We start from the raw sequence: 18,878 nt of genomic DNA, 5'->3' as shown, positions 1-18,878 counted from the left end.
GACCTGAGCTTGACTAGGGTTAAGACACTCGAAATGTACTCATTTTCAATTTTATATAAAGTCAAACGTAATCAGAGATCTGCAGACCAGTTCCTGAATTTTCAAGTACTCACCTTGATTTTCTCATACTTGTCATCTACATCTTGAAGCCAAGATAAAAACTGGCGTCCGTTGTAACGAGTTCTTGTGTTCTTATCCTTTTCCTCCTTTAAGAAAAAATGGATAAAACCTTGAGTTGCAAAATAGCGAAAACCACACGATTCAGCATGGCTGCTGTAGTTCAAACTCGAGCACAAGATGGCCGACACGTTAACTACACAATGTATTTTACCTGTTCCAGATCGATGCTATTATAAATCTCCTCATCACGTAGCACAGTACAAACACTGAATGGTGACGTTTGATTGGCTATAGCGCGAGCCGCGCGGCCATGAACTCGCAGAATCTCCTGTTCAATAGCCAGCATCAGTTTCTCCTGAAATTATTAACAGTAATTAATAATTAATAGAGCTTTGCAGTCAACTTTCACAACATGCACATGATGTTAGGTGGATGAAAATGTCATAGAGAAATCGAGTTATCACTAGGTCACTTAACAACATTAACCAATTCAAAACCAATTTGAAAACATGGCAGTTCGCGAGTCTTTCGAGGAGGAAGCGCTTTAAGCATGGTTTTATGTAGTACAACACTTTACACGTTGCTCAATTTTCATTAACATTTTAAGAATTACGCATCTTTAAGAGAGTCAGGAATATGTGACTTACTCTTTCAGTCAAGTGCTGAAGTCTCATTTTGTAGCGTAATTTCTCTTGGTCCATGAAGAAATCGCGCATACCTCCCTCGATAGAATTAGGTGGAGATAACTGAAAATATAAGACAGATCATTGATAGATTTTTTGATCAGTGAAAAGGGAACTTATTTATAGGTTTATTCGGGCCACAATGTTTCAGCTGTTTCTTAACAAATGCACGTTACGTCTTCACACAGCAGGATTAATGAGTGCGTTTCAATAACTTGTTTGCTAGAGATGTTCTTCACAAATTAACTTACCATAGGCACGGATAGACGGCTAGCTGAGTTTCCCTGCAATACGTAGTTACTGCTGACCATGAGATAATCTTTAAAACCCTGAGGTGCTTTAGGTGGCACAGTGCACATACTGTTACGCCTTGACTCAATCTGTGAGAGAAATAATACAGGACAATAAGTAAATACTACACGTACTAGTAATCAGTTGAACATCAATAATGTTTAGAAATATCAAGTGAACGTTGCTTCCAATCTATTGCTTTTTCTATGTGGAACTCTTGATTTGAAAATTTCGATGAATGCACTCTAACAGAGTGCAGAAACTACTATCAAACAGTAGTCATACCAAGTAGTCAGGTCTGTATCTGCTTCTCTAAAAAGTCTATGGGCTGTAGATGCAGTTTAACTGACACAAAACCACTGGCGAACGTTTATTTAACCCTTTCAGTGCGTCTACACCGCCGTGCGGTGTATAAATCAGTGATGGATTTTGCTAGTACACCGCACTGCGGTGTATTGATGTAATTAGTAATTTGTAATTATCTCTATTGAATAATGGCAGCAAGTGTCAAACATAGTGAAATACTAGTAACTAACGATACACCGCACTGCGGTGTAGAAGCACTATAGTAGAATTCCCATTGTTCAACACACTAGGGTGGAATTTTTTAGAATTTTCAAATTTTCTCCAGCACTATAGGGTATTAATTAGTCAGCACTGAAAGGGTTAATGAAAGAGGCACAAAATCATAGATTATTTTTACAATTACATGTATCAGTGATGAGTACCTGTTTGCGAATATCTAGGAATAGTTCGTAAGGATTAACTGATTTCTCCTGTTGTGAAGCGAGTTGTTGTGACTGTTCGTGACTATGGCTATCTGGTCGCGGACGTAACTTGCGTTTTCGTGGATGGATATTCACTGATTCGTCGTGGTCACCGACCGATGAAGTCGATTTCTTCGTTTCTTTCTCCGTTTTTTCCGGCTTCTCTTTCTCCTCTTTCCCCGACGTAGAATCCGTATCTGATGCGAAAAATAGAAATAAACTTTTTAACCCAGTGCTGACAGTTTCATACGGAACCATCAAATGTTGGATATAATTTGAAATTTGTTGAAAATCCCATCAAATTTGGTTTATAAGAGGTATACCACCACCCGGTGCAGTGTAATATTTCACAATCAGGGCTGACAACCCCTGAAAAGTGCTATCAGTAACAAGTTGAATTTTTTCAGGAGATGCAGTGAAAGAATCAATCACAATCTTCATCGTCAAAAATATTACCTTTTTCTTTTTCTTGTTTGGCAGTGTGAGATCGTAACATTCTAGTGAATTTCGGTGCTTGTTGCGCTGATGCCGATACTGTCGCTACTGCTGCTGCTGCTGCTGCTGATGTTGTTTGTTGTTGTGAAGTGGACTGTGGAGGAGGAATTTGTTGCGTTATATTTTGAGGTTGCGCCGTTTCGTCTTTCTCCGTTTCTGGTTTCTCTTTAGTCGTCTGTTTTTCACGTTCTTTCTCGATTTTCTCGCGTTCTTTCTCTTTCAGACGCAGACTCTCCCGGGTTTCGCGTATTTTCGGCGTGTCCGATGAAGTGCTGTCGCGACGCGCGTCTTTCGTCGTCGATCCGATCGTTGATTTATCGGCGCCGGCGGTCTGATCGAGATCGCTGACCGTATCGACCGATTCGACGCCCGTCGTATGAACTATCGACGATTCTGTTGTTTGTATCGTCGTCGCCGCGAGTAAAACATCCGCGTGATCGATACTCATCGGATCTACACCGTCGCCCTCTTGTGTCGGATTCAAAACATACGGCAACGCGGGCTTCGCTTGAACTTTTTTCAAGTTATTTCCGTCGTCCGACGTCGGATTCTTCGGTGGAATTATGATTTTTAGTGGCGGAACTTTCGGCGACGACGACCGGCTTTCTTTATCGGATTTCGGCGACAATCGGCTGTCGCTTTTCGGCGAGTTTTTACTGCTCGAATCGCTTTTCGGCGAAGCCCGGTCGCGTTCTAATTTCATCGATAGTTTATGAACTTCGCGATCGCTGCCGCTATCGTCTGACTTACCACTAGTCTTCGTCTTATCGGCGAGTAGTGCACATTTTGACTTATCACTTTGCGCGCCACCGAAATCAATGTCTTTCCACGTTTTATTCGCTTTTTTGTTGTTGTCATTATTTTGCTCAGAGTCTTTCCATTTATGATGTGACTTTTCGTTTGTGCTATCTGCTTCTACTTTTAACTGCTGCTGCTGCTGCTGCTGCTGAATGCGTAACAGTTTATTATTCTCTAGATGTGATGATGATGATGATGATGATGATATAGTCATATTACTACTCATAGCAGCGTCTTTATCGTTAACTGAAGTAACTATCGCATCTTTTAAATGAGCCTTTTCCGCGCTATTCTCCAATTCTCGCCATTTTTGTTTTTCCGTGTGTTTTTCGATCGGCGCCGAGATATGAAAATTCGACGGTTCGCTTTCGCGTATGTCTTTCCATCGAAGTTTTTCACCGGCGGCGACTGCGCTGGTCGTCGTCGCGGCGACCGAGGTAGAGTCCGAATCTTTCGCCTCTTTCCACCGAAACTTATCACTGATTAAATGACTGGATGAAGAATGATCGCGCAGATCTTTCCAAAAGAGTTTTACGTCCGATGAACTCGTCGAGTTACTCGGACACGTTGAGTTAACGTCGAGTTTTTTATCACTGCTCAACGCTTGCGTTTCATTCGATCGTATATCTTTCCATCGCAATTTCGTATCATTGTTAAATAAACTACTCGTCTCCCTCCATCGCGACTTCTCCGTCCAGTTTGTCTCTTTCCACTTGTTGCGATTATTCTCGCCGCCGGCGCTCGTCGTCGAGCCGCCTCCGCCGCTCGTAATCTGATTGGACGATTCGATGATTTCTTTCCACCGTCGATCGGAGTTATCCGCCGAGTCTTTCCACCGGTGCTGCGTCTGCTGACGTTCGTTAACCGATGGTAAATCAGTAATCGGTGACCTCGACCGACTGCGTGAAATACGACCTTGTTTATTCTCCGATGAACCGAAACGATCTTCAGTCGACGCGAACATTTTCTCACCATGTTTTTCGTGCGTTGATTTCGCGACTCCTCCTCGCTGCTCGCAACCGGGGGGAATGTGCTGGTGATTTTCACGAGAAGACGGATGATGATGATGATGATGGTGATGATGATGAAGATCGTTGCGTAATTTTATCGATAGTTTTTCATCCTCGTCGCTGATATCCTCGAATTCGTACGGATCTTTCTCGTGTTTTATAATTTTACCCGAGGACGGTAACGCCTTCGTGTCCGTCGTCGTACTACGTATTTTATTGTTACCCGGCGACACGCGTCCTCGGTGGTAACTCGCCGGCGTAAAGTCCGTCGAGCTTCCGACCGACGACGCGCAATACGATGATTTTGATTCGTCCGTTTTATTATTGACAGTTTGAATTTCATTTTGATCGGTGCACGTTAAATTCGGACTACGACTGGACGACGTCACGACGCGTTTATCGTGCATTGATTCAGTATCGTTTCCTTCCTCGACTCGAACGCTGTACGATTTAAACTCCTTCGAATCGCGCGATTTACGCGAATCATTGCAATCGTCTTTCGTGCGAATCGGCTGGAATTTTAACGTCAGTCGCGGCGAGTTGAGTTTATCGGGAGATTTAGTCGACGATACGGAACACGCTGAACTCACTGATTCGCGTCTGTTAGTGAAGTTTGTCTGAGTACTCGGACCCGGAGATAACGACTTCATACAATCTGAAATATAGATATAACGGTCAATCATTACTGTACAGTGGCGACATCTAGTTTACAAAACTAGACCTAAAAGGCCACAATATTGTTGATTTTGTCGGTTCCAGGTACGAACCCGGTTAGAAGGGACTAACTAGTGGTAGTGCGAGTGTGGCTTATATTACATTCATTTATGTGCTTATAAATAGAGGCTATTCAATAATCTGCCCTATTTTTAAACGGCTTGTTATTTCAAATTCAATAGACTCCTTTCTTCGCTTATTAAGATAAATTCTAACTCCAGTCATACGTATTCAATTTCAGATGGAAATCGGACGCAATTCCTAACAAAATCTATTTTGCCAAGAATTCATCAGCGAAAACCTAGTTTTAAAAGGCTACTTCATGAAACCTTAAAAATGTTCGAGAATGAATCACTCCTCAATAAAAATTTTTAGTTTCTATAGGGAACTTAACAATGAGTACAAGAGATATTATGTGTTTTGAGTTCACATATAGGACATATCCTGTGGCCATGTCAATGAGAAATTTACAATGAACTCCTGTCAACTAGTGCAAATCCTCAAACCTTTCAAACTGCATAACAAGCTCAGAAAAATTCAACTGTGAACCTATTTATCAAAGATTAAACTACATAAAAGCGTTAAATTTTGTTAGCAACGTAGCTGTAATGTTATATAAATCTGCATTAAAATTTTATAACATCGCCGCTAAGTTGCTAACAAAATTTATCACTATTGTGTTAATATACACTGGTGGTTTCATTAGATATCATACCACACAGGGACCAGTTGCACCATGTTTTCATATTCAAGACCAGTCTAACATCTTAGTTCTGGGCCCAGTTTCACAAAAATGATGAAGTTTTTCATCGAGTTAAGATTAATGAAGAATTTAATTCAACTATTTTTTTGTGAAATTGGACCACGTAGCTCATCTAACAAAATACCGGTAAGCAATAAACACAGTTTTAAGATTCAAAACATAAGATTTGAAGCATAGTCTTCAGATTTCAGACCATTTTTAGACTTAAGTCTTCACTGCGAAACTGGGTCCAGAAATAAACAGCATTAATTCAAGCGTACAGGAATAACCTCGACTTATTACTCAACATTGATCCTACATGAATGATCTATACCAAAGAGAATTCAGTATTCACAGTTAACCCTTTAACATCTATACACACAACAGACAGATAATGTTTGAGCCGGAATACTAACCTCTAGAATGGTCATCTTCTTCACGATCTGAAGCATTACTCTCAGGTGACGTCGGAGACCGTACTTCATCGAGGCCGGAACTTTCACTGCTCGACGCGATGATTTCCTTTTTCAGTAGCTGAGTTATATGTGAATTAGCAGCTACGTCGAGTGCTGTTTTGCCTTTAGTGTTCGGCTGTAACGGATTCGCTCCATGTCGTAGAAGCAGCTCAACTAACTAAATGAAATAAGACAGAAAACGCAACGAAATTACTACTGTCCTCAACTCAATGCACACTCTTAGAACATTAAACAACACAGAAATAAAAGCACAATCTACCTGAAGGTATATTATTCCATAATTATCGAGTTATTAACCCAGACACAATGCTTTGAAATAGGCCAGACACTGAACAAAGGAGATACACCAATAGCAAGTAGGTGGTGCCACCTGTATATATGACATATTAAAATCAAGAAAGCACAAGAATTGCTCGTAAATGAACCAAACCAGTATAGACTGCTTGCCTGCCTGCCTCGTACAGTCAGTTCAGCTTTAATCAACCGAATATTTCCGAAAGGTGAAAACTGTGTATATTATCACGATCACATTCTCTACGAATATAACCTAAATATAGTCATACAACGATTCATCAGTTTTACTGGGAATCGTGTCAATTTATGCCCCGAAACTAACAACATAGAATAGCTTGATAAACCAGTAATAAACAAAACAGCTAATAAAAAAAATAGTTGAGATGACTGGAACATCGATATAACACAAACAATGAAGAATAGCAGAGAGCCACCCATTGATCGATGATTTGTTCATTTGTGCGCGGCATCTAGGAACTCATCGGGAGCCTCATTATTAATAACAAGCCTAACAAGTCTATTCACCCAATAGTTCTCACGTGAAGTCATTATATTCTAGTTTTTACCATCCACTCTCGTATGTACATATACCGATATCGATATTTTACAACGCTGACATAGGATACTTTAATTTTCAAATCAGTAGAGTACATATCATCGACCAGCGCAGAGAAATTATCACTTACATGAAATTATCACCGATATAGTGATAATTTAATCGCACCCGACTGTTGATTATAGGAGTTACTCTCGGTCGACTTATTCGCTTTGAATAAAGCAGTTCAAAGCCTAAGCAAATGTCTCAACCTTTGTTCCCCGTTTCCAATTCAGGCCATGAAGGCACTGGATGAACATTCATTAATTACCTTACTGTGACCATTACCAGCTGCATCGTGTAATGGCGTATCATTATCTAAGCCTTGTACATTCACCTCAGCTCCTGCCTTCAATAACTGCTTCGCTACATCTAACCAACCGTGGTTACAAGCTTCGTGTAAAGGGGTCCAACCTGGAAATTTGGAATAAAAAAGAATAAGACACTTGTTTTTCATCAGTCAGTTGAATGAAACTAGAATCAAATACACAGATAATTGATACGAAGGATATAGAAGCTGTATGTAACTCGATGAAAGACTACGCAGGGTCTGTATGGCAGGATCATACAGAAAGCTATCAGGATTACACAATGTCTGTATGGTGGTATCATACAGAAGCTGTATGATCGTACAGGGTTTATAAGATGGAATCATACAGGAAAGCTCTGTATGCTGGACATGTGCATCGAACTGGTTAAAGCCGGAGAAGTCAGAAGACAACGTTATCGTTAGAAAACCCTACACCAGAAAAACAATCGATGATGATAATTATGACCGAAAGAATTGAACAAAAACTGTAAACCATTTCCCGGATAGCAGGGAATCATATTGATCATTCAAATGTAAACCCTGGATTATAAGACTTACCGTCTGAATATGAGGCCCCCATGAAAAATGAGAAAATATTTCAAAATGAAAATTAAAACATGCGGGAGTGGCTTAATAATGATAATCGATAAATGGAAAACGGTAGATACAGAAATAACTGATGAAATTGGCAGCGAGGAACAAAACGTTACACGTTACTACTGTTATCTAACAATATATCGTCATTATTGAAGTATTCCGTTCGGTATCAGTTCATTTATATTTACATTGATTAATAGAAATAAGTATTTGTTTTCATTGAAGCGAATGAGCTGATGTTTGTCCCACCGCTCCAGTCCACCTCCAGTTTCCATGTTATAACAGAAAATTCCCGAATCCGAGCTATTTCTTGGTTTAAAATGTTACAGGTTATCAATTTTTCATTGAATCACGATTGATAAAGAAACACATGGTCAATAAATTTATCCGAATTCCAAGTAATCCATGTTTTTGGTTCCCTGAGTATTCCCTGATTTAAAAAAAAATTTATTTTTCTGATTCCCCGAGTTTTCAAGGTTTTCCAGACGACCCTGTCTTGCATATAACGAAAAAAAGTATTTGTTTTCATTGAAGGAAATGAGCTGAAGTCTGTTTATCACGGATAAACCACCGGTCCAGCCACTGGTCCAGCCACTGGTCCCGTCAACGGTCCGGTCCGGGCCGGCGTTGTTACTGCACGAATAAAAACAACCAGTTTATAAAAGCAGTAATAATTAATATACTGCGCAATAAACACAGTATTTTATGAGTATAAAAACAACATAGAGTTGTATGATTAATTCAGTGACACATGGTTTTTCTATAATTGATAATGCATCGCGTCGAGTTGTTGTTTTTTTATTTGTCCACGGGCTACGACGATGACGAGGTTTCTACCAAACTAAATTATGCAAATATGCGCAGACAAAATATTCAGGGACGAACTGGATACGCCCGCGGCGATGCCACGTTATAGTCTCGATTTTCAAAACTAAACCCGGAGATCCGCGATCGAATCAGGAAAAAATATCTTAAACAGCCACGGTTTTTTCTTCGTTAAACGATGATTCATTCAATGACGGAAAAATATAAAACATCGACGTTTATTCGATCCGAGAATAAAATGAGTAAAAATTTGACTGACGATAAAAACCACTTCTCGTACAGAACGGTTGGAACCGATTCACGTTCGATGGAAGATTGTTCAACTAAAAGTACTACACTTCCAATTTTGTAATTCGACCGATCATCCGATTATATCGGTACTACGATTTCCGAATCAAAAATCAAACCCCTGTTCAGTTCCCGTCAGGTGTGGTGGATTTGTAAGGGACTCTTAAACCATAATCAATCAATCAATCAATCAATCAATCAATCAATCAATCAAATAACTTAGGGAAACACTTCACTAAAGAGTCCCTTATTCCTCTCGTCCCGCACAGGCAATGAATAAGTGAATGGTCTCTAGGACAAGCATTCAGAATTCTGATGAAAAATTGAAAACTATGAAATTCCAAGCAATGATCTGTTAATTTGACTGGTGTTTCAGATTTCTGATGACTTGTATAACAGTAGTTCTATATCATCAGTAGGCCTAATAATTGCCTAGGTGTATACCTCACTATCCCTCATCCCCTCCCCCTCCAATATACTCCTCACTACCCCCTTCACGCTGATTTTATATTTTATATCTTCTCGCGACCAGTGAATCAGCTGATGTGGCAACCAGATATCGCCGGTTACCATGGCAACCCGAAGAAGACGGAAACACGACTGAAAAGACGGATATAAAGTCACACAAAGTACAGATTATAATCGTGGAGTCATGTCGTATACTCCAGGAGTCATGTTGTATACTCCAGGAGTCATGTTGTATATTCCTGGAGTCATGTTGTATACTCCAGGAGTCATGTTGTATACTCCAGGAGTCATGTCGTATACTCCAGGAGTCATGTTGTATATTGCTGGAGTCATGTCGTATACTCCAGGAGTCATGTTGTATACTCCAGGAGTCATGTCGTATACTCCAGGAGTCATGTTGTATACTCCAGGAGTCATGTCGTATACTCCAGGAGTCATGTTGTATACTCCAGGAGTCATGTCGTATACTCCAGGAGTCATGTTGTATACTCCAGGAGTCATGTTGTATACTCCAGGAGTCATGTTGTATACTCCAGGAGTCATGTTGTATATTGCTGGAGTCATGTCGTATACTCCAGGAGTCATGTTGTATACTCCAGGAGTCATGTTGTATACTCCAGGAGTCATGTTGTATATTGCTGGAGTCATGTTGTATACTCCAGGAGTCATGTTGTATATTGCTGGAGTCATGTCGTATACTCCAGGAGTCATGTTGTATATTGCTGGAGTCATGTCGTATACTCCAGGAGTCATGTTGTATACTCCAGGAGTCATGTTGTATATTGCTGGAGTCATGTCGTATACTCCAGGAGTCATGTTGTATACTCCAGGAGTCATGTCGTATACTCCAGGAGTCATGTTGTATACTCCAGGAGTCATGTTGTATACTCCAGGAGTCATGTTGTATATTGCTGGAGTCATGTCGTATACTCCAGGAGTCATGTTGTATACTCCAGGAGTCATGTTGTATACTCCAGGAGTCATGTTGTATATTGCTGGAGTCATGTTGTATACTCCAGGAGTCATGTTGTATATTGCTGGAGTCATGTCGTATACTCCAGGAGTCATGTTGTATATTGCTGGAGTCATGTCGTATACTCCAGGAGTCATGTTGTATACTCCAGGAGTCATGTTGTATATTGCTGGAGTCATGTCGTATACTCCAGGAGTCATGTTGTATACTCCAGGAGTCATGTTGTATACTCCAGGAGTCATGTTGTATATTGCTGGAGTCATGTTGTATACTCCAGGAGTCATGTCGTATACTCCAGGAGTCATGTTGTATATTCGTGGAGTCATGTTGTATATTGCTGGAGTCATGTCGTATACTCCAGGAGTCATGTTGTATATTGCTGGAGTCATGTCCTATACTTCAGGAGTCATGTCGTATACTCCAGGAGTCATGTTGTATATTGCTGGAGTCATGTCGTATACTCCAGGAGTCATGTTGTATATTGCTGGAGTCATGTCGTATACTCTAGGAGTCGTGTTTTACATTTTTGAATATTTTCCCTTAAATATTAGCTATATTTAAGAGTGCTGACTGCGTGGCTGGGCTTTCAGTCTACAGCCATCTCTCAGTCTGATCTAGTCTCCACGCATGCCGTTTAATTCTGATTTGAAGGTGAAATTCTATGAAACATAATTAGTTTAAAATGTTTAAAGTAACACGAAAAACGATGAAATCTTTCGGGAACAATTAAAACGAACAGAGTTCGCCAACGTTTAATGTCATTGTTATGATTCAGTTTTGGAAAGTTGTCAAATTGTAACAAAAGATCCGTTTAGAAATTCATGTAAATTATGCAAACTTTTAGACTACAAACATTGATCCGTAATAAAAGATTGTTTAGTGAAGTTTCCAATATACATAGAACTAAAAAGCAGCCGCGGTTTCAAACTAAACAACAAATACTGGAAGTAATTTGAATATCGATTCAAATAATAACAATAACTCATTCACTGTTAGGAAGGGATCTATCCTAGTCATGAACACAATGAACAATAAATATAATTTTTCTTGAGCTCTTTTTTCAAACTATTTTTCAAGGGTTTCAGGAACAGGTAAAATGTTTTATTATGTTATTCATCAATCAAAAAGGTTCAATATTTCGATTATTTTCATGAAATAGTTTTTTTTTTCTAAAAAAGATGTTATTCTATCCTATTGTCTACGACCAATCAGTGGCCACAGAGCAGCTTACGACCTCAATCACCGGTTGCCAGTGTTATCTATTTAGCAAAATAGTATCAGTTCAAGCCTCTTATCTTTCGGGTCATTTCCACCATGAGTAAACAATCACAATTCTTTACAGAATTTGCTAAGTCGGGAAGTGGGCTAAGTAAATCTGAGAGTGAACTAGTTTTGAAAATAAAATATAGAATCTACAATTGATAGCAGGTAGCCTATAGGGGGTTGATAAAGCCAGACTGTGACTGCGCGCGCTGCTGCACTGCGTATAACAGTGACGAGGTGAATATCTACAGGACCTTGAGCCATGTGAAATTATTAATCACTATTTCCACTATAACAGACATAATTACGGCCATCCATCATCTGAATACATTATCGATCGGCGAAGATTTATCCGGCAGGCAATATCAATACATGGGAATCATGATGAATCCGCGAGACATTCGCACAAATGAGTAGTCTGTATAAATCAGTCGAGCAAGTAAGAGACAGGCTCGTGAAACTGATCAAACCCTAGTAGTGTCATCCAGTCGAAAGTAGAAAATCTAACTAATAGTCTACTGACGACAAAAATAGAATTGAAAACAGTAGTTACCGGACAATGGGAGCGGAAACACGTTCTAAACTTGAAATCAAGTTATGGAATACTGACTCGGCATACGACTTAACATCGAAATCAAAACTTCTTCCGATGAAAACTTGATGGTGAAAGTTTGATAAAAACGACGTTCGACGAGGGAATCCGACTAACTACGAGATGACACAGCCGATTCTAATTTTATCATCTGTCAATAAAGATTTCGCTTTGTTCTCTCGACGGAGAAACAAAAACCTATAAAAAGCCTCGAGCCATTCGTGTTTTAAAGGGTCCGTTTTATTCTAAATATAACGCTTAGGGATGGTGGATTTTTCTGTGAAATCCAGAAAAAATCCGACTTATCTGAACAAAAAATAGAATCACTTTCTGGATTTCTGCATTGATATACTACACTAATCATACTCGACAATTCAACTATTCTTTGATCAATTGTTATTTAAGTCGGAGAAGTGAAGATTTTCTACGGTCCTAGTAGTCCTTTATACACAGCACACGTCAAGTCATCTAGTAATCGATGGACACTTGAAAAGTGGAAGTTCTGTTAGCGGAGTTAGGAATTCAATCTTTATTTCGCCTGTCAAACAGAGGACGACGAAACCCAGCATTCAAATCAGAACTCAAGACATTGATTAAAATCTCATAGACAGAAATGCAGTGTGCTGGAAGAATAGACATGCAGCGGCCGTAGCAGCAGCAGCAGCAGCAGCAGCGCTGTCGAGGAACTAATGAAATCTATTCCACAACGAAAATAAAACACAGACACCTGATTAAAAATCTCCTATCAGTCGACGTTTGTTCGAACTTCTCGCATTTGAAGACGACATTGAAAAAACTGCTTCCGATACGACATAAAAAGGAAATATCGATTTAGTTGTCACAGTATCTCCTCGGCGTGGTGCCAATATCTTAGCAAACTTTGCCAGAGCCTCATGAAGAATGTTGTTTCATTGATTGGCAGTATAACTGTACACTGGGATGGTGGTAGACACTTACACTGATAACATATAGGCCTCTACTAAAAGAATAGCAGAGATAACAAAAATAGATAGAAATTTTACTGAAATTCTAAGCACTTTTCCAACTGTGACAATATCATCATTACATAGCCTTTAATATCATGGAATTGTGCTGTATTGTGAGGGAGGTATTTGATGAATAGGGCTGTATACAGGAAGGGTGATATTTGATGAATAGGGCTGTTATAGTAAGGGTGATATTTGATGAATAGGGTTGTTATAGTAAGGGTGATATTTGAAGGTAATATATCGACTGATCAGACAGCAAATATGTTAAGAGCGCTGAAATTAACATACATCGGCGCAGACCTTTCAGAAACTAGACAACAAACAAAAAACGAATCACATGCACTGAATTGCATTGATACTTGATATAAAGACATTTACCATATATACATAGGCTCATTAGAACTGTACTAGGCCTATGAGGCATGCATTCCACCAAAAACGTGTTTATGCCTATAGACTGTGTCTCTTACGCGAGTAATATGCCTTTGAAAAGAGTTGCCTGATTGAAACTGTTAATCAAGCCCCACATTCACCTCGTACATACAAAGCAGATGTGTTATTCAAATGACCTTGAACCTTACTAAACATAAATAAATGTATTATAATGGCAGCGGTGTAGGCAGGCAGGCGCTATGTTGGACTATGTTGGAAATTCTCCAACCGCGCTTTATTCAACGCATGGCCAGATTCATAGCATAACTAGAACTCAACTCAACTCAACTCAACTCAATTAATATATGAAATTTGGCCATTATTTCTCGAATAGCTGAAAACTAGACATCGTTTTACCTGCAAAGTCTTTCACATTCACATCGGCACCGGCTTTGATCAATTTTTTCGTCTGTTTCGCGTCACCCTTTATCGCGGCGAGATGTAACGATGTTTCACCGCGCTCGTTTCGTTTATGAACCTTTTTGTCCATAGGTGTGCGCTTCGTGCTGGCCGGAGTTACTGGCGAAGATGGCCTCGGTGACATGTCTGAAAACATCAAACCAAACATCAAATTACCTCTCGTACAGAATACAGCCTACCTCGGCGTTCGCGCAAGTTCGACGACAACCCCTGTCATTTTTACAAAAAACCCTTGTCAAATAAAACTCTGTTGCAGCTGATGTTACTGTTCTATCATTAGTGATAATTGCTTCATCCAGTTTGAGTTAATGTGACAGAAAGCAGCACAGTGAACCCAGTAAAATAAACTTTATTTTCAATATCATGTTATAAAGATGAGACTCCAACACCCCCTCCCCCCCCCCCCCAATCTTAGCATCTGGCCTCAGCAATGTAGGCACTAAAAAACCGGTAGAATACTAAACGGCTTATAGTCAGCAGAATTCTTATCAGGTATATTCAAATTATGCAAATGAAATTTCAAAAGCTATGTTAATATCGTATAAACCACATTCACACTACGTTAATTAGACCCGTCATTTCTATATTGCAATAAAATCTATGTATCGGATAACAAAATATTATCAATCTCATTTATCTAAAATCGGTTTATCACGTGTCTTGCTCACAGAGTTTTCATTCATTTTAATTGTTTGAAAATGTCCTAGAATTTTTCGATAGGTTGATGTGTCCAGATAAAATTCAAAATTTGTATTCAATTACAGCCAGGGACTGATAAATCTATCATTCAGATATAAATAAATATCGGTGTAAAATACTCATGGTTACATCTTGTAGAACCAGTAATATCTGTAACCAATTTGGTAATGTATGTATGAATACACACTTTGATTTGGCCCTTGTGAATATAACTAATATAACATGATTTAACTAATCTATAACCCTAAAACTCAGTAATTACTGGGTCGAACCCCTGTTCATTCTCTATTCCGAATTGGGACCTATCAGTTATCGCTGGGTTCGAACTGAGGACATCGCTGTTTATACTCAATTCATTTCTAATGCGACAATATATATATATCTCAAACGAGATCTAAAACTAAATGAATTGTTCCGGAAAAATAAAAGCAGTGCATAGAATAGTGTCGAGTTGACGGCACTAAGCCACGAACCATGAAATCATTGAATGCTGCTATTATTCATCGAGTATTAGTGAATTTTTAGTTGGTTTATTCATGAAACGCTATCAATCAATACATAAACTACCGGTATGAATAGTTGATATTTCATACCGAGGAAAAATTTGCCAACGTGGAATCAGCTAACAATAACAACGGCTAATTGGAAACCCTCATATCAGGCAGAGGCCATACGAGCTCCAGCTCAGGAGCTCCGGCTCAGGAGCTCCGGCTCAGCTCGCAGCTCTCCAGCATAGCTGATAATACGAGCTGCTCCGGCTCAGCTCGCAGCTCTCCAGCATAGCTGATAATACGAGCTGCTCCGGCTCAGCTCATAGCTCTCCAGCATAGCTGATAATACGAGCTGCTCCGGCTCAGCTCGCAGCTCTCCAGCATAGCTGATAATACGAGTGGCTCCGGCTCAGCTCATAGCTCTCCAGCAAAGCTGATAATACGAGCTGCTCCGGCTCAGCTCATAGCTCTCCAGCATAGCTGATAATATGAGTGGCGGATCAGTCAGCTGATTTCTATATTCGAACTACAGGCGCATGTATCGATTATTACTGTTGACTCAACATGCTTCGCTCTGAATCTAATAATGAACCAGATGTCGTGTTCTGACATAATGGGTTATTATAAATCAAACATTCCAAACAACTAAGCAGCTTTCTCTCTCTCAATGTCCCTCAATGTAATACATAACAATTAATATTACAGCTACAAGTATATTCATCCTATGCTATTGTAACTGTTGATAGTTGAACTGAAACCAGCATTATTCATTGTCAATAAAACGATATTTAGTCAAAATACATTTCATCGATATTCTTACCTCCGCTAGGATGAGTTTCGGCTGTCATTTTCATCAGTAGCGCCATCTGTTGACGTTCCGATAAAGGCCCGGTTGGCCACCCGACAGCTGAACCTGATTTCGGAGTTGTGGCAGTATTATTGGGTCCTTGACCGGGTCCTGTTCCTTGTCCTGGCCCAAGTCCCAGCGCCGGCCCCGGAGAGGTTTGGTCCCCCGAGAGAATCTTCTTTCTCTTAGGGGTACATACTTTCTTATCTGAAACTGGAATAATAACAAGATTTCATTTTGATGTTTAGGTCACATCCAGGATGTTATAGCGTTAGTCTAATAAGGGGTTGGATTGCGGTGGGGCAATAGATGGAAATGTCACATGTTTTATCGCCAACAAACAGAAGGTCCTGCCTCAGAAAGCTATTCACATAATCACTGGTCAGTCAGACCCGTACCTGGAACAGACTACTGGTCAAACTAGACATTCTAAGAAGAGATTTTCGGCTAGTGTGAGATGCTCTCAGTTAGAATGTTCTAAATAACGCAGTATGAATGTGTCTTATTTTGAGTACAGAGTTGATAATATGTTAGTGGACTTTTAGAAGGTTATTAGAGAATCCAGACTGTATTACACAATACATCGGTACTCAATTGGAGATATTTTCTCATATATTTCTGACATGAATAAGATCAAGTGGCCATAGAAGATATCTGCTAAGAGGTTAGACCTAAACATAGCGACCTTTTTAGGTCGTCATTAAGTTCAAGCCATTATAATTGACAATTCATGCAGATAGAGAATAGACCCTGTAAACTAGTTCCACTTCCAAAACAAATTGGCATGGAGACCACTCTAAACATGCCCCCAGCGTGGCCACAGAGATAAAGTAATTCATGACCTTTAGATAATGATGTGTTATATTTCCATGGGATTAAAATGACTATGGAATGAACTCAATTTTCATCCACCTCACAACATATAAAATTGAGCATTTGAATACCTTAGGGCCAAATGTCCAAATTTCCATAGCTACGAAATCGAAATGAGGAGCTCACTAAGGCAGAATTGAAAGATTTTGAAAGCATATGCAAGGCCTACACTACTAAAACCGCAAGAAAAATTAGCAAGACCATATTTCAAAAAAATTTTAAGCTTTTTCATAGCTTCAAATGCAGAACTTCGATACACTTCTCCAAGCCTTAAAGAAATCGCTAATTTCCATAACAATTCCAGGATATTCAGACTAGAACGAACCCTGTATGAAATGTATGTTAGTTAGAATCTGTTCGTTAGACAAAAAGGAAGTTAAGTACACAAAGTTCACCGACTTCTCTTATTTCAATTAAACTAGATATTTGCTTAATCAGCCAATCAGAGATGAGTTAAATTTGCATTCAGATCTAAAACTTGGTGGACCATAAAAATCTCATGATAATGAAATGAGTCTCCTTATTTTATTTTGGAATAAGAGGAATCTCGATCATTTTGCGCCAATGAAATTCATCTGGATTTTTAGAAATCCAGAATATACATCTTATCATTACGTAATATCAAGATTAGATCGAATTCCGGATTTGACTGATCTGGATTTAGATAAGCACGACTGTATAGAATAAAACTTACCCTCTTCTTCTGAGGCCGGCGACCCTGAAAAAAGTTTACGCTTCAGGGTCTTCGTTTCCGGTTTAACGGGGGTTTTTACAGTTTGAGGCCTCTCCTGAAAAGAAAAAAAAATTGTCGGTTTAATTTCGTCCTGCAAAATTCATCGATATGAATTTTAATAAACCTGATTACCATAATTTGAACAAAGCGCGTATAAAACTATGTAAATCAGGAAGTAATAATAAATGGGTTAAAAATTATAGGATCCGGTTTTCATTCATTTTATAACGAATTCCACGAGGAAAATGGCAGCTATAACGGGTCGTTTTATATTTCTATCATCGACGCTGAATAAATACTAAACTGCCACGAAATCCATAGGAAAAATATCCATAAGAAAATCGTTATCGACAGAAAAAGCAAACAGCGGAGTTTGACGAAATTCAAATAACATTTTTCACTTTGAACTGAATAACGGAAAAACAGCTTCGAGTTTTCACATCAGATTCAGAACATCACAACCTATTTCAAATTCATAAACGAAGCATTTCAGATATAATTTTTGAATGCGATGAAATGAATTCAGGTTTCTGTATCGCAGTGTCACCTTGATCATAATTACTACGGAAAAATGTTGTCTTGTATATAATTCTACTCGTGTCTCATAAATGATAATCATCTCGAGATCAACAAAGATTCTTCAGCGCATCCCAATTAATAGGCACAGGACGATGAATGAAATTATGAATTGTCGAAGAAACGTATTCAAGGTTCCTGCGCTGAATAATTGACCAAATTCCAAGACTCTTCTGCCCAATTTTCTATGATAATTGCGGTCACTTCACTCGCAAGAAGATCGTTAGAGCCAAGAAAAAGATATACACGATTCAGATAAGAAAACATGAAAATATCATTACACAAAAAATTCCATGACTTGAGCACTTAAAAGAGCTGACATTCCCCAACTTTTAGACTATTATTAAAATACACGACTTTCCAGGATTTTCATCGACCGCGGGAAGCCTGATATTACCAATTCAAATGTCCTAAACATTTTGACATTTAAACATTTGAACAGCCACGGCATGCTCTCTCAATACAGTTTTGAAATTGGTTGTTTGAGTAGCTGCATAATGAGGCTAATTGAGTCTTC

General features: G+C 39.2%; 1 protein-coding gene across 2 annotated transcripts in view; it reads right to left on the bottom strand.

Moving 5' to 3' along the window:
- Positions 1-18,878, bottom strand: part of LOC141901320 (uncharacterized) — a 28,061-nt gene that overhangs the window by 2,536 nt on the left and 6,647 nt on the right. For both annotated transcript variants that reach the window (XM_074788484.1, XM_074788483.1), the window contains 11 exons: positions 17,747-17,840; positions 16,153-16,392; positions 14,080-14,268; positions 7,257-7,399; positions 6,037-6,253; positions 2,318-4,819; positions 1,823-2,058; positions 1,055-1,183; positions 768-866; positions 332-475; positions 114-206 (listed from right to left, as the gene is read on the bottom strand). In XM_074788484.1, coding sequence (XP_074644585.1) covers positions 114-206; positions 332-475; positions 768-866; positions 1,055-1,183; positions 1,823-2,058; positions 2,318-4,819; positions 6,037-6,253; positions 7,257-7,399; positions 14,080-14,268; positions 16,153-16,392; positions 17,747-17,840 — 4,086 coding nt within the window. The remainder of the gene's footprint in view (positions 1-113; positions 207-331; positions 476-767; positions 867-1,054; positions 1,184-1,822; positions 2,059-2,317; positions 4,820-6,036; positions 6,254-7,256; positions 7,400-14,079; positions 14,269-16,152; positions 16,393-17,746; positions 17,841-18,878) is intronic.

This window comes from Tubulanus polymorphus, chromosome 3, assembly GCF_964204645.1.
Source record: "Tubulanus polymorphus chromosome 3, tnTubPoly1.2, whole genome shotgun sequence".
Classification (NCBI taxonomy): domain Eukaryota; kingdom Metazoa; phylum Nemertea; class Palaeonemertea; order Tubulaniformes; family Tubulanidae; genus Tubulanus; species Tubulanus polymorphus.
This window is presented reverse-complemented; position numbering and strand designations above follow the sequence as displayed.